The 24,468-nt window shown below is 45.2% G+C and overlaps 2 protein-coding genes across 2 annotated transcripts in view; one reads left to right on the top strand and one right to left on the bottom strand.

The window, feature by feature from the left end:
- LOC146181487 (V-type proton ATPase subunit C-like) lies at positions 1-21,757 on the top strand. Its single transcript, XM_084576553.1, has 13 exons — positions 1-121; positions 507-674; positions 5,076-5,143; positions 6,173-6,258; positions 6,808-6,902; positions 8,289-8,380; positions 9,045-9,143; positions 9,819-9,887; positions 11,890-11,982; positions 14,993-15,086; positions 15,582-15,679; positions 17,190-17,319; positions 21,466-21,757. Exons 2-13 carry the CDS (start codon positions 543-545, stop codon positions 21,559-21,561), a joined length of 1,152 nt encoding a protein of 383 aa, XP_084432679.1. The 5' UTR covers positions 1-121; positions 507-542; the 3' UTR covers positions 21,562-21,757.
- Positions 21,615-24,468, bottom strand: part of LOC146181488 (S-methyl-5'-thioadenosine phosphorylase-like) — a 14,286-nt gene continuing 11,432 nt past the window's right edge. The window contains exons 8-9 of the mRNA XM_084576554.1: positions 24,002-24,124; positions 21,615-21,797 (exon numbers count right to left, since the gene is read on the bottom strand). Of these exons, the coding sequence (XP_084432680.1) occupies positions 21,768-21,797; positions 24,002-24,124 (153 nt within the window). The 3' untranslated portion in view covers positions 21,615-21,767. The remainder of the gene's footprint in view (positions 21,798-24,001; positions 24,125-24,468) is intronic.

Genomic DNA, 24,468 nt, shown 5'->3' on the forward strand with positions numbered 1-24,468 from the left:
GGCCACACTGTTCTGTTTGATTTCGGGCCCCCTTTCTGCGAGGAGTCACGGGATCTCTGACAGCGCTTCACCCAGCGGTTCAACGGCGGCTGTCCCGCCGTGAAGAAACCCTTTACATTGGGTAAATACAGCTTTAACCACTCTCCACGCCAAGCTGCCAATCATAGTTTCACGGGATGACTGCGGGTTACGCGGGAACAGCGCCAGGGCTTGTGCTTGAGGCGAAAATGAATGGCGCAGAACGTTGACCTGCGATGCGGCACACCTCCCAGGCGAAACTACCGTTATTTTCGCTCATTGCTGCTTCTAATGAGTACGAAAGACGAGCGTGCAGTTCCGATTTGGGCCGCGGTGATTCTACGCGGAGTCAGAACGCTAAGGGCGCGTTTTAAGCGATTGATGCACTAGTTTAGGGAGTGCGCGCCGGCGCATGTTTGGCACATTCGCTGGTCGCCCGACGTGTGCATACCATTTGCTGAGGCTTTGTCCGTTGCTGTTGTGTTCAGGAGACAGCCCTTGAAGGCGTCGCTGCGTTGGGCACCATGAGTGAGTTCTGGCTCATCTCGGCCCCCGGTGAGAAGACTTGCCAGCAGACGTGGGAGAAACTCTGCAGCGTCACCTCCAAGCAGAACAACTTGTCCACGAATTACAAGTTCCACCTGCCTGATCTTAAGGTAAGAGCCTGCTCCCCTAATGTTTCTATTGGTCTGGTTCGGTCCAAGTGCTAGTGTAAATAGGCGCTTTTAGCTGTTTTGAGCGTACTGTACTGAGGTAGAGCGACTGCGTGGCGACCGTTCTTAGGGTTGTGAACGTGGATGCTCTACCAGTCACCGAGAGATTAATCGTTCCACCGGTGTTTGCCTTCCTTTGCACATACAGTCCAGCGAGCTTCTATGTTGCCAAATTGCAAACAAGTCCATTGCAGCCTACTCATTGAAGATACAAACGTTACCACATTCAGCATGCGCTGAGTTTAGGATGCATACTACGATTGGCTGATGACATTGCTTTGCTGAAGAACACAGGGGATAAGCTGCCAAGCATGAGCCAGGATCTAGACAGACAAAGCAGAATGGCGTGGTGTGAAAATTATGCAGAAAACTAAAGTTACGATTGACAGCCTGCAGTTGGAAAGGAACAAAAGTTTACAACACGCAACTAAGCATTGGAAGTAGTAAGTGAATACATTTACTTAGGGTTGGTAGTGACTGCGGATCCAAGCCGTGAGAGTGAACCAACTAGGACAGCATATGGCGTGGAGAGTATTTCCCGTACTCTCAGGCCATGAATGACACTTTCTCAGTATCCTTTAAGAGGGAACCATAAAACAGCTGCTTATTAACAGTACTTGCCTATAGAAAACTTTTCCCGCTTACCACTAGTATCACTTAGTAGGATAGTGGCTATTGCATCTGGAGGCGAGGAAGGGAGGCTAGATAAGCACCGAAACCGAATGCATGCCGCTGCGTTTATGAGTGCTGGGCTCAATAAAAGTGTTTCCTTCTACTCGTTTCTGCCATGGCTGTTCAAAAAGAGCAATGGCAGAGCTGGATTATTATTTATTTGCTACTTCGTCAGGCTTTACGTCAGGCTTTACAGAAAAGCCTTGCCTGTCATGCCGTACAAAAAAATTATGAGTGAGTGTGGTGTGAAGTGTGTCCATTTGAACGTCAAGCGAGCTTAAAGGGACACTAAAGACAGCCAAAGATGGTATGAAAATCTAATAAACTACATTTGGTGACACTGTTGCCGCATATCCGGCAGCAAAAAATCGAATAATTGCTGAGATATTGCGATAAGAAGTTGAGGTTTTTTCTTGTTCCCGCCGGTCGAATTCAAACTGTGGCCTCCAACTACGTAGTTGGAGTTGAGTGACGCACACTATGACGTAAGCGGAGACTCCGTGATAGCTAGCGAGCCGGCGCGGCCCGCGGCGTCGCATCCCTCAAGGGCCAACATGGCAACAGCGTACTCGCAATGACGGCCTCAGCCGAAATAAATAAAACGATGAAGAGAGTAATTTACCGAGCGATGGGCCCACAAAGGAAGAAAAAAAAACATAGAGCGCTTGTAATGCACAATACTTTACATGTTGCACAAGCTTTTGCGCTCCTTCTTGCAACAAACCGAGCCCCCGGTCATCGCAACGCTTCCTGACATGTTTACATACAAATAAGATTTAGTTACCAGCAAAATAGTGTCCTCGCTGTTGCGCTTGTCAGTTTTGAAGCTTCGTCGCACTTTTTTCCTTCAAGGTTTGTGCTACAGCTCCGTGTTCAGCGAAAATTACGTCCACGGTAGCAGAACATGACCGAAGTGCCGGCGCCATTACATTTGCCAGCGCTGTGAAATTCCACATGTTAAAATGGATCTAGTGCACAATATAGTGCGCATAGGCATCCAGAACATTAGTTGCAAGACGTGAGAGCAGGCAGCATGCGCCGATGATCAAGAAATTGTAATTTTTAGACCGGCAGCAGATACACTTTATTGTAAATGGGGCCATGACATGAAAACTAGAACTATTTCCAAGGTTCGTGTGGCGCGGCGTAGCCAAGCGGTTAGCGCCGTACGTTACGGAGCAAGCAGTAGCGAGTTCGAATCTTACAGCTTTTAACAATTTTTTTTTTTTTACAAATCGATTTTTTTTAACCTTTTGTAATGTATTTCTGGTGCTTCGTTATTTTAGTTTTTACTTTTTACCCGAGCGCAATATATCGACGCTCTCCTTGGTATGAGCGGCGCGTATGCCCCTTTTGTTAACGACGCCTGCAAATAGCACGTTGAAGGTCTTGTTGACGCAGTATATGTTGGTCAGATGTGCCATGATTTAGTGAACAATTGAATGATAATGCGTTTTTCCTTCGGTACTTAGCATATGCATGCTTTTCGTGGCGTACGCAGCTGCAGTCAAGCGGTCAGGTCGCAGTCGAAGCGGCAACGGCGGCGATATGTTGGCGCAGAAGTGTGAATGAAGGAGTGTGTCGGCGGTAGCGGATTTCGCTCGCTCGTGTCTCCGAATGCTCAAATGGGAACCATCAAGGCACATCTGCTGCTCCAAGCTCGTAATTCAGGCGCTGCAGGTTCAACCAAACTATCCAAGTGCGCACGAAATGCCCGAGTCGAAACATAACCAAAAGTGAAGTGGGCGCCTGTGGCGCCTCCAAGTATAGTTTTGTATTTGCCTTGCAACGTTTACGTTGTATTTTCGCCGTCGTTTACGTATGATAAAAGCGTGTTGTCATGTTTGAGAAAAAACATACTATCGCATTCAAACATACAACGTAATTCGCATTTGTCAGCCTTTGGGATCCCTAGCGCGTCACGTGATTTGTAGTTGCGAGCCTCGGCCATTTGGCTGTGGTGGCGATACCTGTATTTCTGTTATTCTTCTTTACTACCTTATAACAGCTCTGTTTTCAGTAAGAGTGGTCTTTTTGTAATCAGGAACTGGCTATCTATCGATGCAAACCCACTTCCTTTCTCTCTTTAGTGTCCCTTTAAGCTTTGTGCTTGACCGTCACGCTGTTGAGCATGCAGTGTGTGCATTTGTGAGCCATTGCGAGATGACAGGCAAGAAGTAGTGTGGAGATGACAACCGTCTAGATGGCAAACCAGGGCAGCCAGTGGTCGATATCTCGAATATGTAGTATTTCATTAAAAATGCTATGAGGAGATAATGCACCAACCGGCAGTGGTTAATAAGTTTTCCCAATATATACTGTCGCACGTCATTTAACGGCTCCTGAGGAATACTGGAGAGGAACAGTCAGCAAGCCATACTTGAAAACCATTCCTTGGCTCTAGGAATTTCTTGCAGTTTGCTTCGAATAAGAGGCTTATTACTTCTTGAGTGCTAAGATTGCTTTTTAACGCAGTAGCATTTAACAGACAACTTCAGGGATTTTTGAGCATTTTGAGTTTATAATTACATTCTATTCTATAGAGTCTCCTCTTTCCAGTACAAAAAGCCATTTTTTTAAATACCAAAAGCAAAAACCTTGAAACCGAAATTAGGTTTTCATCAACCTGTGATATCGCAACATACCAAGCTATGATATTGATACGGGATATATGTAACAATATTACATTTCTTTTGGTTGATGCACTAGAAAATTAGTGGCCTTGTGGTAGAGTGTCCATCCCACATTCCAGAGGTGCTGAGTTCGATCCAAAGTGCCACTGTATACCCAGCAGTTTTTATATTGGGTAGAATATTTCCCCAACGTGGTGCTAGGCACTTTTGGTGGGAAATGTCCGAAAAAGGATCTTCGGCAATCCTCAGCCCTCTCACAGTGGAAAATCTGTCCTCGTGGTACTGAAATCTGCATCGTGCGCTAAAGTCTATCATGGTTCTTTTTTCCTAAGCACCTGTTCAAACTCCATGATATGATTTGAAGACGTAGACTCCTTTCCCGAGACATCCACCCTGGAAAGCAGAGCACCAGGCTGTGGATGGCATATATCCTTTCGAAGAAGCCAGTGGGTACCTGCCCCAGAGGTTAAGTTCTAACAGATTTGGGAGCTTGGAAAGTATTCAGCCTGACAGCAGAAAAGTGTTGCAAGAGAGTTCATGAGTGGGACTTGAAAGCTGGGCTCCCCTACAGTGAAACAGTTGGAGTGGTTTTACAATGCTTACCTTGAATTTTTGAAGCAGCAACCATGATGAGCTAAATTTTCGTAGTTTTTAAAGTATCCGCCCCATTATTTACTGCTTGTGCATTTCTGTTGTTTGTTCGAAGTGGCCATCATTCTCCTTTTTTGCAAATGTTGGCAGCATTTCAGGGAGTGCTTGCTTGGCACATTATAGTAGTGGTTCGTCACACAGTCCTTCTCATTGATTTTAAGAGCAAAGCTCAAACATTATTGCAGGATTTCTTTTTTTTGTCCTGGGTACATGCGTGTGCAGGTGCGCAAGCTGAGCGCTAAAAGTGCTCCGAGCTCAAACATCATTGCAGGATTTTATTTTTTTGTCCTGGGTACATGTGTGTGGGTGCTCTGGCTGAGCGTTGAAAATGCTCCGAGCCCATTTGGACATTGGTCTTCAAGTGCATTCATAATGCTCTGTTTGGCAGGTGGGCACATTGGATCAGTTGGTGGGCCTCTCAGATGACCTGGGCAAGCTCGACATCTACGTTGAAGGGTGAGCTTTTGACCCTCCTATCGCAGGTTACTGATGCTGAACCTTGCACCATCTGGCATTGAGCCAGAATTTTGCAAATGGGGTCTGCCTTTTTTTCTTTTCCTCTGCTGTGGTGGCTCAGTGGCTTTGGCATTTGGCTGTTGAACCTACGTTTGTGAGTTTGGTCTTGGCCATGGTGGCTATGTTCTATCGAAAATGAAACACAATTTTCACGCGCTATGCAATGTCCATGGGGCTAAAAGGACCGGAGGTAGTTTAAATGAATCGGGAGCCTCATGTGGGGCCACCTATTGCAGGTCTGGGGAAATCTGTGATAGTTGCACGACCTAATTGAGAGCTTTTGGTTTAAACATAGTTGAATGATGCAGAATCAGGTGCAGCACTGAGTTGTCACACATTGAATAGCTTTATGTGCAAACGTTTCTAAGGAACAGAATTCTGAGGAAATGTTTGCATTTGTTTCTCGCAAAGAAATATTCTTGAGCATAAGTGATTGGCAAAGCCCATTTCTTTCCCTTATGTCCCAAGTAAAAGCAGGACACTGTCCACCTTCATGTACTGTCCTCACTTATCTATCCCACGTTACATTAGCCTTGTTTTACTTGCCAAACATTACAGAGAGCTGCTGTGTTTTGTTTATAATGCAGAGACTGTGCTGATGTGGTTGCAACATTTATATGCCCCTGTTGATGTTTTTCTCTCTGACTCTGCATTGTGTCACTGTGGGATTTGCTTGGTTCTTCTTCTCAGCATGGTGTCTGGTGCCCCAATTTTGCTGTGTTGTACAGTTGCAGTCTTTGCATCTAGTGCGAAAATTGGGGGTGGTAGTTAAAGGATTGTGCTTTCAGCCTGTAATGATAAAAAACAAAGCAAGAAACAGCCTGACTATGGGAAAAGGCTACACACTCTAACTTTTCCCTATCACAGTAGATCTGGCATTGTAGGGAAAAGGAGAGAGCAAGGAAGGAACAAGATTTCAGCCACACAGCTTCCCCGGCATGCATGGTGAGCCCGAGCTGCTTTTTGCAGGGTGACGAGGAAAGTCGCCAGCTACCTGGGTGATGTGCTCGACGACCAGAGGGACAAGCTGGCCGACAACCTCTTGGCCAATGGCAGTGAGTGGCACTCATGCAAATTGAAGCCATGCTTCAATACACTGCTATTCGTACTTACTGTCTCAGTCTAGCATAGGGCAGAACAAGCAGGAAAGCCTTTATGTATATTTTTTTCATGCTAGGAACTAGCAAAGACTAGAAACATTCTCTGTAACTGAAGAAGATTTGGGATTTGATTATCTATATGTTATTCACAAGATTCAAGTGATGTTGTAATAATGGTGACTCTATTGTTGCTATGGTGGACTCAAGTTAGAAAGAATATGTTCATTACATTGCTAGTATCTATGGAATATGCAGGTTTTCATCAATTGAATTAACTATACTATCCAGACAGTTTTTGGGGGTACATTTGTTGATTCGGCATTCATATAATTTGGGCTTTGTTTTTTTCTTGACCCCTTTTAGTTCGGTTAATGAAATTTCGCTGTATGTATTGTGCAAGTTCTTTGAAGACGTGGAAGACTAGCTGGTTTTCATTGACATTTTTGCTGCCTCATGCTATATATATTGGCCCGTACGATGACACTGTGTCTGATGTTTTTGCAGTGGAGATGGAAGCATACCTGACGCGCTTCCAGTGGGACATGGCCAAGTACCCCATCAAGCAGTCTCTGAAGAACATCACCGACATCATCAGCAAGGTACAGAGGCCTCGCCCCCCTTTTTTTCTTTTGCATAACCATTTCCCATGGCAAGCACAAGACATTTATCGCAGATCACTGGCAGAGGCCTGTGTCCTGGTGTGGCCGTGACCTGTTGATTGATACAGACTTGAACATAGGTTGTTTCAGTAAACACTTTATATCTACTAGTAGTGCTACATGAGGAAGACTAGATTTTACGTATTCCACTTTCCCCCGATACTTGAAATTATACTGTGACATTGTTTCCTTTGTTCCACATTGTCTGTATGTTCTCATTTTTCTTGGATTAGAGTTAATACTGGATTGGCATTACTATGACATTTATTTCCTTTTTTTTCCCACTTAACTAGCCTTGAAAGACTACTGAAAAGAAGTTGTAATTCGAGAAATAGTAAACATCATTTATCTTATTTATTTCAGAATTCACATGTACTATTTGCGAATAAAATTAAACTTCAGTTGCACAGAACTGTGCATTCTATTGAAAAATCGAGTACTATAACTTTTTACAGAATTTTGTAAACTGGATTTCTGCACAGGAAGGACCTGCATGAAACCGGGTACAGCTGTCATATCTCTGTTGAATACGGTTAACTCTCGCTAATTCAGCTTTCAGGGGACCAGCAAAAATGTCCATTGAGTGGGCCTGCAAAGAAATGTCAAAATTATTTGCATCACAGTAATTTTATCTGATCAACACCTGCACAACAGTTGTCTGTATTTGAGATGAAACCGAAGTAAGAATGACGTTTTTTCCTGGTTTCGTCATGCGCTTTGCCTTGCGCTCACTGTAGGGAAGGGCCTCTTCATAAGAGGGGTGGCCCTGCATCACAGAACAGGAAGCTCTTTCTTCACAAAACTGCTCCGCCACATTTTGTAGAGAACGCCTTCTCGTCACTGCGAGTCAACGAGGCTGGGCATCGCAGTGAAGCGCGCAGTGCAGTGAAACTGCGGTGAATTCGAGCATTTTCGGTGTATTTGGTAATTTTCGAATTTTCGAGTATTCCAAATATCAGTTTTTGGAATACGAATCAAGTAACAAGCATATTCGATTCCTATTCAATATTTTGAATATTCTCACACCCCTCATAAAAATGTGCAAAAGTAGTATATGTGCTCGGGCATCCTTTTTCTTTTCCCCTTGGTCTGTTTATTACGTTGGTCAGGAATTTTTGTCGTCTCAGTTGTTGCTCTGCAACATAGTTTTGTCCCATGCCTGTCTCTTTAGGTCCCTGCTGTGGCTGGCACACAGGATATTCCTTTTTTTTTTTTTGTATTGTTCTACTTCGTGCAAATTGAGAAATTGAGTGACTAGTTTTGGTTTGTCCAGCTGTGGCACTAGTGGGAAGCTTATGAGCGACCGCCCCTGTTTGCTTCTTGCAGCAAGTGGGCCAAATTGATGCAGATCTCAAGAGCAAGTCAGCCGCCTACAACAACCTCAAGACGCAGCTGCAGTCCATCGAGCGCAAGTCCACGTGAGTGCCCACTGTTGGCTCATAGACACTTGGGGGAGGCAATCGAAACACATCCAGCCAGATTTTAAGCGGAAGCCCTGTTCTCTAAAGGTTCACCCTTGTGCAGCTTTCACAAACATCTTTATTACACGTTTATATAAGGTATTCTTCGCTACTTTATACAAGTATTGGACGGATACAGTCTCTGCTCTTTCCTGTAAGGTGGATCCAGAGACTACTGCCACGAGCAAAACCTTGTCTTGCTTCTGGTGCAGCTGTGGTCGGTCAACAGATGCATAGAGACTGCTGCACACCAATGTGCTGCTAAGCATGGCAACTGCATAACGTCTGCATAGCAACGCACTGCCAAGACAATGGCAGGTCTCGCATTATGCCGTTGTAGGTGTGAGTCTCATAGCAGACCTGTGCGACACCGCTTTTGCACGATATTGGTATTTTAGACAAAATTCTTTGCATTTTTTTATAATATACTACTTGAGTAACCAGAGTTTTATAATGTACTTGAGTTTATATTGCAAAAGCCTCCTTCGAACAAAGAATGCTGAGGCCACAAAGCAGCATTTCACCCAGATGCCATCTGCTGTGGGAGCGGCGTATTTAATTGCGAGGGCCTTTCTGGCTGGCCGGTTTGAAATGGAGCCCAATTGTGACCCTTGTCATGCAGGGGCAGCTTGCTGGTGCGCAGCCTTGCGGACCTGGTGCGGAAGGAGCACTTTGTGCTCAACTCCGAGTACCTCATCACGCTGTTGGTCGTGGTGCCCAAGTGAGTGCGAAGCCAACTCAATCCATGTCTGTTTTGATGTGAGAGCTGGGAGGTTAGGGAACAGCTTTCCACTTTTAAATATTGTTGTTCTGTGCTGCCATATGTACTTCACCCTCTTCTCTCCGGTACATAGCATTTATTACTGTAGAACCACGACACAAAATTCCTTGGCCAGAGTGCTTTGTGCATAGCTTGGGACATCAAGAATGTCTCATAGTACACACCACAAGCTAGGAGTGGCGACTGCTTGTGGTGTGTGCCGTGTTTGTGCCCACTTATTCATCATGAACAGCCTTCAACTCTTGTAACTCTCGCTTCTGTTGGAGAGCAATAAATCTAGTGTAATTGTTGCTTCACCTCTTGAGGTCTCAGCACTGCGAGATCTTCAGAGGGTTGTTCAGAAGTTGCATATTGTGGTTGTGTACTAGACTGTCTTTTCTCTTTTTTGGTGTGTCATTTTCACCCTGATAGTTTCAGCTTATAGTCAGTGATTCTACCATCAAGTTTCTACCTTCCTCTGTTGTTACTTTGTTCTGCCTGAATGTCGGCGTGTGCTGAATCGACCAGTTTTCATTCCCGAGGTATTTCTGCATGGTGTGAGTGCTATTTTGAGCTGTCCATTCACCTGATATAGCTGCTGATACGGTGACTGTTTTATGCCTGTGGTGTGTCCAGGATGAATTACAAGGACTGGCACTCCAAGTACGAAAAGCTCTCTGACATGGTGGTGCCGTCGTCTTCCCAGTGAGTGACTCCCCTCTCACATGTGCTGTGCCCGTTTCGAGGAAGATCACACGTCTGTCTTCAAAAGGATATAGGCACCCTGCATTGAATGCAGGGAGTGCACATGTGTCTAGTTATATAGGTGCTCTGGCACAAGAGTGGTTGGACAGAAACTGTCACATACACTACTCGTAATCTGTGTAGCTCCACCTGAGGTGTTTATGTACTTTGCACAAGGTGGCAGGGGCCATCAAATTTAAAGCCAGGAAAAATACACAGCCACATTTTCCATGCTGGCTGTTATGCATCCCCACGGAAGTCTCCACTGTCAAGGGAGTTATTTGGCATGTTGCGTGTGAAGTTGAAGTTATTTGTAATGTCCACTTCTACCATGCCTTTTGGGAAAGCAGCTCGTTCTTTCCACCGAGTGAAATAGAGGTCAAATTATCTTGAAAGGTGCTGTCTCGGGCTTGTGTAACACAGGTATTTGATGGGTTTGCCATTTTTTATGTCGGAATTGTACAGTGTTCTCTCACGTTAATATCTTTCGCTTTTTGTTGAATTTTTTTTAGAGTGCTTCATGTTCAATCAATCATTCATCACAGACTAATGTGAAAAATAAATGTCAACATGCAAGAATAGGTTTGTCTTGTTTCAAAATTCAGTAGTTTCCGAAACTGTTGCATCTAATGCAGTCGAGTGGAATAGTGTTCTTTGGAACTACTCTAGAAGCTTTATGAGGTGCACAAGAAAATTAAGGGGACACTTATCCTTATTATAGGTTACGACGCGACATAGCGTCTTGTGCTCTTCTGAGATGCTTCTGCACAGAGAAATTGATGAAGACATGTTGTTTATGTTGCAAAAGCTGTCTTTGAGCCGCGAACGCTGGAGCCACAAAGCAGTTCTCTGCCCAGGTGCCATCTCCTCTGGCAGTGGTGTATGAGATCACAAGGGAGCCTCTGTGGTGCCCATATAGCAGTGCCACTGTACCACATCAGGCAGAGAGATGCCAGCATGCACTGTGTTATGCGTTTAATTTGAACTTTTTTAATTAGACACATACTCATTAGCATACACCTACCAGATACCACTTTACATGAAAGGCCACCCATCATGCATACGAACTTGCTTGTATCATGGCCGTGCAAGGGTTTCTTTGAGGCCTAGTCAGAAGAATGCTTGGCTGGAGGCATGGGGGTAGCAAGTTCAAATCCTCGCTGAAATTAAGGAATTTTTCTATATGGAAGACTAAACTTTTCATGAAGTTAAGTCAAACTTTAAGCGCTATATTCAGCTAGTTTTATTCCAGATATTCATGTTTGATGTCAGTTTTTAGACACAATGCCGGTGTTTCGTAGGTTTTTACCACAAGCATGGCATAGGCTTCTTTGCGTAAGCTTGGTATGGGTTTTTTGATCAAGCGTTGACACTATTGACACTAGTTGGTGTGCTGACCAAAAGGGCAGCTTTGACATACACGAGACAAAGGCACTTGTGGTGGCTCCTTTCTACAAGAGTGTGTAGTCAGTGCCAGTCATGCCACTCCTGATGTAATGCTGGGAACCGGTCTTTGATAAGTTGAAAAACTAAAACTGCCGTGTAAAATAAGCTTGCAGATAGGATCACAATGCCTTGTTTGGGAATTAAATGTTGTTTTCATCGCACACATTGCATCATTCCATTACAAAATGAAAGTAAGAAGTTGTATTCTAGTGTATGTGCCTCTTTAAACAGGCCTGTGTTTCTTCTTGTGGACAAACTTGGAGCTTGCTGTGTTCAGTTGTTTTTTTACCCTCCAGCCAGAAACGATCCTTGTAGAATTAGAGATATACTGCTTTAGCTTCCAAGACAGTTTTTGTTAGGTGAGTCTGCCTTGTCATTGTGGTTCACACATTTCAGAGCTTGCTTCTTCGTTGAAAAAGGTTGCTCTGTATTTACCGCTTTAATTTTGTTTTTGCTGGCAGAGCTGCAGTTCACTGGATCGCATAACAAAGTTCAGTGCGTGCTAACTTGTGTGCAGGCTTGTCTACGAGGACAGCGACCACGGCCTGTTCACAGTCACCCTTTTCCAAAAGGTGGTGGATGAGTTCAAACTCCACTGCCGAGAGAACAAGTGAGTCCTTCACTTTGGTCGAGATCTCAGTCAATCGTTTTACTCTTTCGATGACCTGTGACATTTGGCTCTGTGGCAAATGCAAAGCAAGCTGGAAGCCATTGCATTTCCACAAGTTGGCAGATGCTCAAATGCCTAGGGAAGTCTGTCTTGACTGGGGCAATGTTGAGCTGCTAAGCTTTTGTAATGGTGGTCTCACAGTGTTCAGCAGCTACGCCAAGGTGGTGTATCGGGTTGTTTCCACACTGGCAGGGATTGTGGGCAACGCCAGCTTCCTGGTGTTGTGTGTCTTTTGCTGCATTGGTGCCGATTCATGATGCGTTGTCTGCTTTAGCTCTTTACAACCGGGAGGTCAGATGGCGCCACTCGTTGGTCCCATTTGAGGCCTTTGAATCTACCAAAAGTAATGGCTTCCTTTGAACTTTCTGGCTTTTCCCCTCTCCTCATAGCACACCACTGGAGGGCAGCACCGCCTATCGGCCTAGCGCATGTTAGCGCACTCTTTTTCTGCAGGCACTATTCCCGGATATAGAAAGCGTTTGTGTGTGTGTGTGTGTGTGCGCGCGTGTGTGTGTGTGTGTGCGCGTGTGTGTGTGTGCGTGCGTATGTGCGCATGCATGTGTGCAGCACAGTTTTGGTAGAAAGTGCTTTAACAATGTTGGCAGCATTGATGGTGTTGTGCCCTGCCGGCACAACACTGATGATGCACCTGTTTTACCGTGTTGTGCTTATAGTTGCAACTGAGGGGCTAAGGGAAAAGCTTTTCATTTTTCTCTCTGGCGGAACAAAAAACAGCATGGCTTGCTGAGAAATTTGGCTGCACAGTATGGTCGGGTCAGACCTCGATAATGCACTTCATCACATTTGTTGCGGCCATTCTTAGTATTCAGAAGTATCTTTTGTAAGATTTGGTGAGAAGTGTAACCAACTGCAGTCTTTCCTTGCAGTAAGCGATGTTCAGCATGGTTGTGTTTATATGCTCACTCCCATTCTACGAAATTTGCGCTTTGCATCGTCTCAGCTGTGTTGTCCATGCTGCAGGCTCTGCAGCTATAGCTTTGATGTTGTGTGCATTGTGTACTGTATTAATTTGGTTGTAGTTGGATTCTTTCATGGGCTCGACTCTAATGTTGCGCTACATGTTGGTCATGCCCTGCCACTCACGCTGCTTGCTGTGCAGGTCTGCTTTTGCTGTCACGAGTATTGCATATCATACTCGCTTCTAGCTGGACTCGTTTGCAGGCTTGACTTGAATCTTGCACTTGACCTGTGCCCCGCTTTTCAAGCTACTTGTTATGCAAGTCTAGTTTTCACGTTTGATGTTTTGCCTGGTGCATCCATTTGTTTGTTGCTGGACTCGTTCACAAGCTGGACTTGAATGTTGCATTTCACTTTCTCCGCTGTTCATGCAGCTCATTGTATGGGTCTAGCTTGGGCCATGTGCATATTACTTCATGTATTTATTTTGTTGCGTTTGGGCTCCTTTACTCACGATATCGAGAGTAAAGGGTTGGTCTTCATTTGCCCTTCATTCATTCTGCTTGGAGTACATGTCTAGTTTGATGTTTCACACATTGTTGAATGCATTTGTTCAGGCAGAGATATTGCCAGAGTCAGCTGTCACTGTGTCTTAGTGACAGCATTGGCATCTATCTCATGATACGTCATAGCTGTGTGCATGTTATTTATGAATACAAACAGTGAACTTCGTTGAACACAGTCTGCATATTAGGTTCAAGGCCATCGTCACTGCTGCTGGAAATGCACGCATTGTTGGCTGGTTGGAACATTTTTAGCTGAACTGTCAGGGTAAAAGCTATTATAGTAACACAAGGACATGCCCAGCAGCTGGCACAATTTTCAGTGTTCGACGTAGTTATAACTTTAATGGCTATGCATACTACACGCTCTTGTTTTAACAGTTGTGCATGCTTTTTAAGGTGTCCGCAAAACGTTGCATCATACATTTTTTTTCTTCCATGCCTTGTATCCTCTTTAAGATTGTGCCATTCCAGATCCTAACTTTATAGTTATTGTAATCAAGCAATACAGATCATGCTAAATCTTGTTTTCATCGCAGCTGTCTAATAGTCAGCATATTTGCCATTTTGCACACAAACATAAATGACTGATGTCAGTTAGATCCTTTCAACATTAGCCTTTGGCATACCTCAGCTATTGTCACTTCTAAACTCTCGGCCAATTTTTCGGCGCAAAAAAAGAAATCTAATTCAGATGAGCAAATTGCCTTTGATAGAACAACACAGTACGGAGGCCTTACACCACTAACGTTTCGTGTAAAACCCAGACCACACATTTAACAAAACTAAAAGCTAATATGCACATCCATAGAGTGTCTTTCCACTTCCCCTTGGCAGGAATAAAATTAAAAAGATTGTACAAAAAGGTGTGTCTCGTGCATGCCAGTTCACCCTGTACACTGCAGTCGAAGCGGTGCAAAAGCTTCGATAAGTCAGTGCAGTGTGATGGGTCGAGGCAGTTATTGGAGTAAATTATTTTTGAATGCACCCTGCTATGGTCTCATTTCAGGGACAGGGAAGGCCGAAAACATAACAAACCTAAGGGCAAACATTGGGAGTACCTGCTAACTAGTCCCGGCTTAGCTATCACAATCGTCAGAACCAAATAGCAGCTGAGGAAAGGACCGCCAGAATAGGAGGAAGAGGGAAGAGATGTTATTGTCTTTAGTTCATTGAGGGCACTTTAGTTCCACTAGCAAGCATGAAGGAGTAGAGAAGTGACGAGGGAGTGCAGGGGTGGGTGGTTGTGGTATGGTTAGCTGTGAGCACAGAAGGTGCTTGGTTTGTCTGACCACAAAAATAGCATAGCGGACACATTGGCAAATGGCTGTGTTGGTACTGCTGTGTTTTATTCTGTGACATGCGAGTTTGTTTTGGTCTGACAATCATCAGTTGACACCCGATCTATTGGAGAGCCCTGCTATAGCTAGGTGGAGCAGGGGATCTGATTATGCACTTCCTGTGTGCAGGTTTGTGGTGCGTGACTTCGTGTACGACGAGAACGCGCTGCTGGCTGGCAAGAACGAGATTGCCAAGCTGGAGAGCGACAAGAAGAAGCAATATGCAAGTTGCCTTCTTTTTAAATTTGACCCCTTCCCCCGTCATCTCGGCCGTGGCTATAATTAGGGCCTCTAATCTTCTGCAGTTCCATTAAAAATTATAGAGGTTTGCGGATTTGAGCTTTGCTCATGCACTTTTCTTTTATTAGCACCCACATTCTCATTCTCATGTTTAATATTATTGTTGCCAGCATCACTGTCAAACGTTAGTGCTAGTGACTTGGTAACTTGAGCTGAAAATAGTTCACCAGTTTTGAGTGAGCCATAATGTTGTGCTATTGAAAAACATGCTAGCTGCTCTGCTGTCTGCATTAGGAGACTTTTAGGAGACCTTACGTAGAGAGGAAGCCCGTCACATGCCTTTGATAGCCTCACAGCTTGGTGTCTTAACCCCTTTAAAAGAAACGAGTACTGAATTCAGCAATTGGTTCCATAATAGGTGGTTTATGTGAGGTGCCTGAGGTGGTGTTTGCGTGTGGTTCCTTGTCCACCTGTGCAGGGGCTGTTGGTGCGCTGGCTGAAGGTGAACTTCAGTGAAGCCTTCACAGCCTGGGTACACGTCAAGGCCCTGAGGCTCTTTGTTGAGTCCGTGCTGAGGTGAGTTCCATGCCACGTTGTTGCCACATGTGTGCGGGAATCGAGCCGCCATCATGGCCTGTGCAGGAGCATGAAAGTAATGGCACAAAAAAGCGTGATTTTGCCCATGAGGCAACAAATGTAATGCGGTCTAGTCTGTGAGCCTTTTATTGAGCAAGAGGTTGACATAAGCTCTTTTTTTCCCCAACATACTAATAACCACCTTGAATAACCCCACCAAATATAATGGCTTCATGTATCTGTCTCAAATCATTTCGTGTCAAACTAAGCAGTAACTTCCAGGACATATAGACATGGTGATGTCTGCTTTACTGTGTTCATTGCCTTTGAATTGTGCATACTAGCATGCATTCATTTCATTTTGTTTTGCTGCTGTATCATTTATGTTTTCCTTGATCTCCCCTTTAGGCCTCTGTTGTACTTGTTTTATTTAAGCCACTTGTAGCTCCTCCTTATGTAATTATTCCCTCATGCTTCTAAGGGTGAAATAAATGGTGGGAGATGGAATGGAGTCACATGGCAGTGTGCAAATTTAGTGCAGCCGTTTCGCAGTAGCTTGCAGAGGAATGCGGGAGAGGGGGGGCTCAGAAAACACTGCCAATGAATTTCGCGTGGATAGCATTTGAGCTGCAGTGCAAGAAGTAGGAAGCAGTCTGTGAGTGTCAGTGAGTACAGTGGTAGCTTCCAAAAAAAGAAAAGAAAAAGTAACATTCCGCTCAAGGTATACACATATCCTTGCCACCGAACTTCATATTTCCTGGAACATGGGGACACACATTCTGGGATTGCAGTGAAAGAGCAGGTCCGAGTGTTTAGAAACTGTTTGTAGCCCTGCACACTGATGCTCTTTGCCTTTTTGCTTCGCACCTTTTTTGCACTGGTCCACAATGCAGTCAAGCCAGCAGTAGGCTTTGTTAAGATTAAACTAGCATCATCTTGTGCAGTGACAAGCCTGCTGTGTTGTACAGGTGGCTGCCTTGAAGAGCGGTGAAGAATGAATTGAAGCCTCAGGCAAATGGGTGTCTTAAACGTGAGGCCAAGGTGCATGGGTGTAATTAGAAGGTGCATGCAGCTATTGGTGCTGCTGCTGCGGCAAAAGTATGGAGTTCCAAGTTGCATGTGCAGGCCTGCGTTAGATCAGAGCTGGTGTAATTTGGTGCTGAAGCTTTGGAGGGTAACCAGCTCTACCTAGGACTGCTGTTTGCGTCCAATTTTCGACCTGTCTTTATGATAGGTTTAAGAAATCCACTTGAGAAAGAAAACAGGAAAGCTTGTCAAAAACGTATTGCAAAGCTAGAAAATCTGGAACAGCGTGGTTAGTTTGGCTGCCAGCAGTGCCTGCCTCTTGTTACTCAAACGTTTGTTTGCATGTGACGATGCTCAGTAGAAAGCACCGCGCCTTTCTGTGGACTTTTGTGCTGACCGAAGTGTGCTTTGGAAGATGCTGAGTAACCATTGCAGCACTTTCGATTGAGTGCTCTTACGAGAGTCCCCTCTTGTGTTGTGGCAGGTACGGTCTGCCAGTGAACTTCCAGGGCATGCTGCTGCAGCCTCAGAAGAAGACAGCCAAGCGGCTGCGTGAGGTGTTGAACCAGCTGTACAGCCACCTGGACACCAGCATAGCCCAGGGCCCCGTTGATGTGAGTGGCTGCCTTTTGCTCCAAGTAGTATTTGGACGGAGCATGTCGGCACGACAGTATGCCACATCTGCAGCGCAGTGCACTAAAGTGTTTATTGTAGGAGTGTATCAGTATTCAATATTTCAAATAGTATTCACCATTAAATTCGCACAGTATTTTTCACTATCTGAAATATTCGCGAATAGATGGGTGAACCTTCTGAGCGTTTTTGAAATTACGACTTTCTAGTTGATCTAAGCAGGCAGCGAAACAGACATATCCAACCAGCAGTACGTTCACCCGGCTTAGCTTGCTATGTATTTCTTCATAGAAGCGACTGCTAGCATATGACAAAAATGGCAGGAAATAGGTGGTAAGAAGTTTGAGGTTGCTTTCCTCGCAATGATTTTGTGAGCTAATTCTGCTCTGGCACCCACAGAAACCCACGCAATACCAACCCGGCTGTGTTATATATTGCACTTTTAGCAGCATTCCCGCACAGCGCCTCGTTATGGTGGAGTCAAGCCATATTCGGCAGCTTCCAATGTGTTGTGCCCACCCTTGTTTGCCACACACACTTAAAAAGGAAGCATGGATTGTGTTGCAGCTGTTGGTACAGTTGTGTGGCCGATGACGCTAGCGTGAATAATTAACGGTGCTTAAAGCAAAGCTATACTGTGCTGCGTAGATGTAGTTGTGTGGCCTGGGTCTCTGTTGTCCACTTGACTTGTCACCTGTAGATTGAGGCATGCATTTTCTACATTGTGGTAGGAGATAAGTAGTTATGGGAGCTGCCGAGAAAATGGCTCAGAAGCCATGCTTGCTGCAACTTTGCCCGCTCCACTCCACATGAAATGTCGCCTCCCTTCCGCCGACAGCTATCACGGGACAGAAGGGTTAACGCCATTCTGCTCAGGCAGAGTGATCACGAGAATCACAGAGGCTTGGGAGTTCTAGAGAACCGTGTTACTCTTACATGAAATGCAAAGCGAAAGACAAAGTGTGCAGCTTTTTTATGCAGTGTTTGGCTGCTTTGTTTTTTCCCGGACTCCTGTGGTGAAAAATATAACACTAGCACTTTGCACTGTTATTGCACAGAGCAAGTGCTATATAATCAGTTGCACAGAAACCTGGTGAATCTTCCTATCTATTTCATCGGTGTGCTACAAGGGGAGCATCGTACTGCTGAAACATGCTTCACACTTATTCTGGCTGTGACTGCTCACGTATGTGCACTCAAAAAAAGTGCAAATGACAGCGATGACCCTTCTCTGCACCTCTCTTTCTTCTATATTGCATATGACTGTGGAAAAACTCTTTGCCGCTTGCACCACATAGAAAACCGCATTCTACAGTTTTTGGTTGACCTAATTATATGCAGCAGCAGTTCGTGGTGTGCTAATACAGTAATACCTCGATAATTCGAACTCGGTTAATTCGAAATCCCGGATAATTCGAAGGTTTTCTGCGGTCCCATATTTTCCAATGTAAATTTGGCCGGATAATTCGAACAGGCGGCCTGCGCCAGCCCGGTTAATTCGAAAATTTGGACTGCTATGCGGCAATGCCTGATCCATGTTTCGCCGCAAACCCGGCGAAATGACGGCCCTACGGAGCCGCGAGGCAAAGCCACATAGTAATGGTGATGATTTATAGGCGAAGCGCCCCAGCCGGAGCACTCTCTGCACAAAAATCGGTCCACAGTGCGCCTCGCGCACCGCTGAAACACGCGCCTGCAGAGGAGAAGACGTGCTTCACTGCAACACGGCGGGCATACCGGTTTTTATCACGTGACCTCGCCCCCACTCCATCCCTTGGTGTGCTTCGCCCACTCTTCCCCCATGCCTCTGACGCTGCAAGTACGCCACCACCACCGCCGCGCCGGTCTCGCCTGCGCCATTTCTTTGTGTTGTGCGCTGTGGTTAGGGGTCGGCTACTGTGCCGTTTTTTTGGGCAGGACTGTGCAGAAGTGCTAGCTTTGTGACCGTAGCAGTGCAGAAATGCCAAAGTACAAGACTTTAACGCTGCAGCAGAAGTTCTGCTTGATCCAGGAAGCAGGCAAGAGCGCTTGTTCGAAGACCGAGTTGGCCAAAAGGCATGGCGTGCCCCTCTCGACGTTGTCCTCAATATTGAGCAACAAGTCAAAAATACTAGAGGCTTACGGCAAGACCTATTCTTCGAAGTGGTCACGAGTGCGGGCTCCCACGTATCAAGATGTGGAAGCTGCTCTGCTTCGGTGGCTGCAGAAAGCAAACGCTGCCCACCTTCCTGTCAATGGAGCGCTACTGCGGGAGAAGGCCAACGACCTAGCTCTACAACTTGGGCACGAGGAATTTAAGTGCAGCAATGGATGGTTTTGCCGTTTTAAAGAACGCAATAATTTAACCTTTCTCACCGTCTGGTGAGAGCGGCAGCACTAACGAGAGCGTTGTCGAGGATTGGAGAAACCACACATTGGCGCCGCTGCTTAGCGAGTACGGTGCAGACGACGTTTACAACCTTGACGAAGAACACCGCCATCAAGGGTAGGAAACAGGCCAAGGACAGGATTACTGTGCTGTTCGGCACAAACATGTGCGCAAACTACTACTCTTGACAAAGAAGGAGCAGAGTATTGCGACCGTATCAATGCGCTCTGCGCAGAGGATGAGTCCAACGCAGTTGGCTTCGCCGAGTATATCAACATTGAGAGCGAAGAGCAGACTGGCTACTCTGACTTGGAGAGTGAGATCACTGCTGGTACGAACATGCGCGATGACAGCGACGATAGCAACGATGACACCGACAAGCCTCCCCGAGCACCTACTCTTGGTGAAGTTATCGGGTCGCTGAACGTTATCCGCAGTTTTGTTGAGTGCCACGGTGGGAGTTCAGAGATGTTTCGTCTATTTGACCAACTCGAGAGCATGACCTTAGGAGCCGCAAACTACCGTAGGACGCGGCAAACCAGCATCTCTGATTACTTTCAGTAGTAATTCAAAATATGCCGAATAAAGGTAACACGTTCCTGCAGCGAATTTTTTTGCCTAAGTCTTATTTCTTGGTGTGTTCGGTTAATTCGAAGATTTCTCGCGGTCCCGATGACTTCGAATTAACGAGGTTGTACTGTAATTGTATAAGTTACCATTTATCTATGGGATGCCACCAAAGGTACCATAGAAGAGTAGAAGTGTCAAGTTGCACCACATTATTTCAAGCTTAATTGTGACCAGGGTGAGGTGCTTACAGCTCCCAAAGTTGTTTGACTTCTACTTCACTTTGCATAAAAGCTGACCCTAACAGTTTTTTTTTCCTGGATATATATTTTTTTCGCTACGTACGAAAGATGACCATAATTGTAGACTTTTTTTCTAAATATTTTTTCCACAATTCATTATGTATAACTTGCTTTATGGACAATTTGAGTAATGAACAAAAATGTGTGTATAATAATGAGGCACGACTGTACATGGCTGTCACCACTGCCACCCGTTTCATTTCCTTCCTGCATTCCTGGACCTCTATACAGTACAACATTGTTAATATGTTCCCCGTTCATGTGCTTAATCTCGCGGGCAGTAGAAATCTCCCATAGGGTTAGTTTTTCTCGTTAATGTGTTCCTAGTCAGCCACCTCAGTGGCTTCTCTGCAATGCACTTCTGTAAGGGGGTAAAGCATCTGCAAACAACGAAGAAGCGACCTCATTTGCAGTCAGTGGGACCGAATGTGCGGCAAATTTTCTCCCCACTAAGTACAATGCAAGTGTGAACTGAATTCTGCCAGAACTAAGAAACGGAGCTATTCATACCTCGTGGCAAGGAATTCTAATCAACGTTTTCATGAAGTTTTTGTACCTTATTAAACAGTTAGTTTTCAAAATCTGGCAGTTGGGATCATACACCTCCCTCCCGCAGTTCAAAAAAGAAACGTATAGAGAATGTTTTACTGCATTCCTGCTGTAGCTATTTTTCCACATCTTGTGTACTACATTGTAACTGTGCACTGGGCTAGTTGATTTCTGGTGGAGCTGTAAGCACATTGTGTCAAATCTTGGCAGCCAGCTGAGTGAGAGTTGTAGCTTGTGTGGCTTTTTTTGGTGCATAGTTGCTAGACCAATGCAGAGGACAAACAAAACAGTGGTAATGTTGGCCAATGTTGTAGCGTTTGATGTGACCATTTGGTGTGCAGGACATTCCTGGCCTGAACCTCGGGCAGCAGGAGTACTACCCGTACGTCTACTTCAAGATCAGCATCGACATGGCCGACACGCACGTCCGGGTCTGAGTGGGGTGGGGCACCACACCTGCTGTTTTGATCATGTGCACGTCTCCACGGGGGCCGTACATTCCAGATGTTTTATTGTCTAGCAGTGTACAGATTAGCATTGTCGTCGTCACTTTGGTGTCACGCAATAACAAATATATATATATATATAAATGTATAAACAATAAACGAGGGCTGCACGCCCTCTGCAAGGTACTGCTGGTGCCTCACTTCATGACAGCTCTGGCGACCTCGTCCTGCAAAGGACAAAGTGGAAACACTGTCAGCAAAGGCTGGGTTCCAAAGTTAGTGTGACATGCAGCACTAGAGTGGGATACAACTTAACAACAGTAACCATAAGACAATTCCTTCGTGACAAACTAGTCCGCTGTTGAGGCTTTTTACTAGTTACCTAAATAAAAAACTAACCATCAGACCAAATTAAAAGCTTAAGGACTTCTTGCTTGTTTTGTATAGTAAAATGTTTAAAAACTGATCCAGTTTACTGTTCAGTGAAGTAATACACATGCCATGGACCACTGCCCATAGTCAGCAACTTCTGTTTTCTTTAAACGTGTATCCTACTAAAAAAGAATGCTCCATATCAAGCTGTGAAAACCTTGCACGCCACAGGATCGTTTTTTTGGTGTCTTTTTTTGAATGTGATAAGAACCACCACTACTACTGGCATGCAGCCATGACACTTTTGGCGAAATCGTCAACTGAAGGAGAAATAAGGCTGTAAATTGGGTGCATAGTAGAGCTTTTTCGATGTCCACTTGCTCTAGAACATGCTGCAATGACAGAGCACTTCGGTAGGTTTTCAGCTTTACAGTGACACAGCTGGTAACATGCACCCACAATATAAGCATGCTGAATCGAGCTTTATCAGCAATTGAGGACGCTGGCCTTCTCCTCCTTTTGCTGAAGATGGCAGTTAGCATAGCCTGGGAGACAATGACTGCTGTGGCTTAGTTATAACCTTTGGTTGTGTTGGGCACAGAGCTAAAAATTTGAATTGTGTGATGTTCAAGTAGACTGGATCCTTACTTAATGCACCCAATTGTGTGATGTTCAAGTAAACTGGATTCTTACTTAATGCACTCAGTGTGGATGGACCACAGTGTCGGTTTGCCCAAGCTCGACATTAAAGTTAACGACCTCATGTACACTTGATGGTGTGAGTGCCTTTTGTTCCAACACATCTGGTGCGCAATGAAAGTCCTGTAAAGTAATGCATTTGACAACAGTACCAGTGTTCTACCACTGATGTACCAGGTGTAAAGGCCTCTGCAGCGTAGGTTAAAATGGTCTCCCACATTCTCTCATTCACTAGCTGCCCAGCAGAGGGCACTTACACAAACGTGCCGTGCTTGCTTCATGTGACAGGTGGGCTTGGTCCTTTGTGTGTGTACTGTATGTACTTGTGTAACGAATCCACCTTTTTAAAGAAAAATTGATACCAGTTTGTTGGGACGGTTCAGCGCATACAGGAAAACCGGTGACTTTTTTTTCTGCGGGAGTTGACAGTGGTCCCCTGTCCACTTATCTACCCATCAATCATCAACAAAAGCCTGCACTCAACCTCACAGTTATGACGCCGGTTTCTCGCACCATTAGTTTCAAAAGGTGTTTGTTGCCATCGCATGTTTGAATGATTTTGTTGCAATGGAGAGCGCCTGCCCTAATTGCAGCGTGATAAAGCGAGTGCACTGAAAACCAGCCTTGTGCAACCGAACGGGCTGAACAAGCCACCGCTAGCACTTCTGTCAAGAGCATGCAGCACCATTTTACTCTGCCAAGTTAACCCTGCTAGTCACCCTCAAACACTGCAGGATGTTATCGCTGTGCAGCATCTTGCCGAACTGCCAAGGTCTGCGCTACGGAATGCGACAAAACCGAGGGACACGCCAATGGCTAATTCTTTTTTTTTTTTTTTTTTTACTTCAGTGGCAAAAGTGGGGCGTGGGTTCTTTATGAAAATAAATACAGTAGCTTTATTGGGTGTGTCTATGACTAGTGTTTTCTGGAGCTCTTTATGCGTGTCCTTGCATGCAGTTCTTGCTTCACTTTGTCGGCCTTTCCAAGTTTTCCTCTATGTTAATTATTTCACGGTACGGTTGGCCAAGCCAGGAGTTACATGTGCAGCGCGTCATTTGGAACAGGTTTCTTTTCTCCTCAATAATGAGCATTAACCCTTTGAAATTTTCGCAATGCCACTGTCTTGCCCATGCCAGGTGCAGAGGAGACTGCTTTCAGACTTGTCAAGCTGTTTTCCCAGACGTCGAGTGGTTAAACTATCAGTGGAGAGTTGTCCGCCCAGCAATGCCAACGTTAGCAGCTACTGTTTCTGCGTGCCTAGTGCATGCGCAAGCCTACCATTCACACAACATTGTTGCCAGAGGCTTTGCATGCGCGCACACTGCACAGGCAAAAAGTGCGAGCGGATGCAGGCCCGCACCTGGACATCCTTAAGGTGGGAGCTCCAGTCGATGCTGGCTATCTTGGGCAGCGCAGCACGCAGGATTTGCACAGCCGTGCAGCTGTTCTTGCGCATGGTGTCCATCACCTGCTCCACGTTCACCTGCAGTGTCCCATGTTTACAAAAAAAAAGATAAAAAAAAAAAATCACAATACCAGAACAGAGTCAACGAAATATACTAAACAAACCAGTGCACCATATTGTGGCCCAGGTTAGTTGACAAGGAATGCATTACAGAACATTATGTGCACTCTCATGCATTAAACGTGTGAAATGATAGGCCTATAGTACTTACTACGAGAAAGTCTACAGAACAAAAGAAGGGGGGGTGACAACCCTGTACCTCTAATCGTATGCCACTGTAAAAAAAAACTCTCACTGAGGGGTGAGACAGATAACTCGTCTTTCCTTAAAGCCAACAAATTTTCATTCGGGAAGGTATACAC

This window comes from Amblyomma maculatum, chromosome 8 (assembly GCF_055883805.1).
Source record: "Amblyomma maculatum isolate TAMU_Amacu chromosome 8, ASM5588380v1, whole genome shotgun sequence".
Taxonomy (NCBI): domain Eukaryota; kingdom Metazoa; phylum Arthropoda; class Arachnida; order Ixodida; family Ixodidae; genus Amblyomma; species Amblyomma maculatum.

What these genes read in the sequence shown, in the direction of transcription:
- LOC146181487 (XM_084576553.1), top strand. Translation starts at nt 543, where the DNA reads ATGAGTGAGTTCTGGCTCATCTCGGCCCCCGGTGAGAAGACTTGCCAG. An exon ending in TCCACCTGCCTGATCTTAAG is followed by an intron (nt 675 to 5,075) that starts GTAAGAGCCTGC and finishes TCTGTTTGGCAG; the next exon opens with GTGGGCACATTGGATCAGTT. An exon ending in GTGGTGCCGTCGTCTTCCCA is followed by an intron (nt 9,888 to 11,889) that starts GTGAGTGACTCC and finishes ACTTGTGTGCAG; the next exon opens with GCTTGTCTACGAGGACAGCG.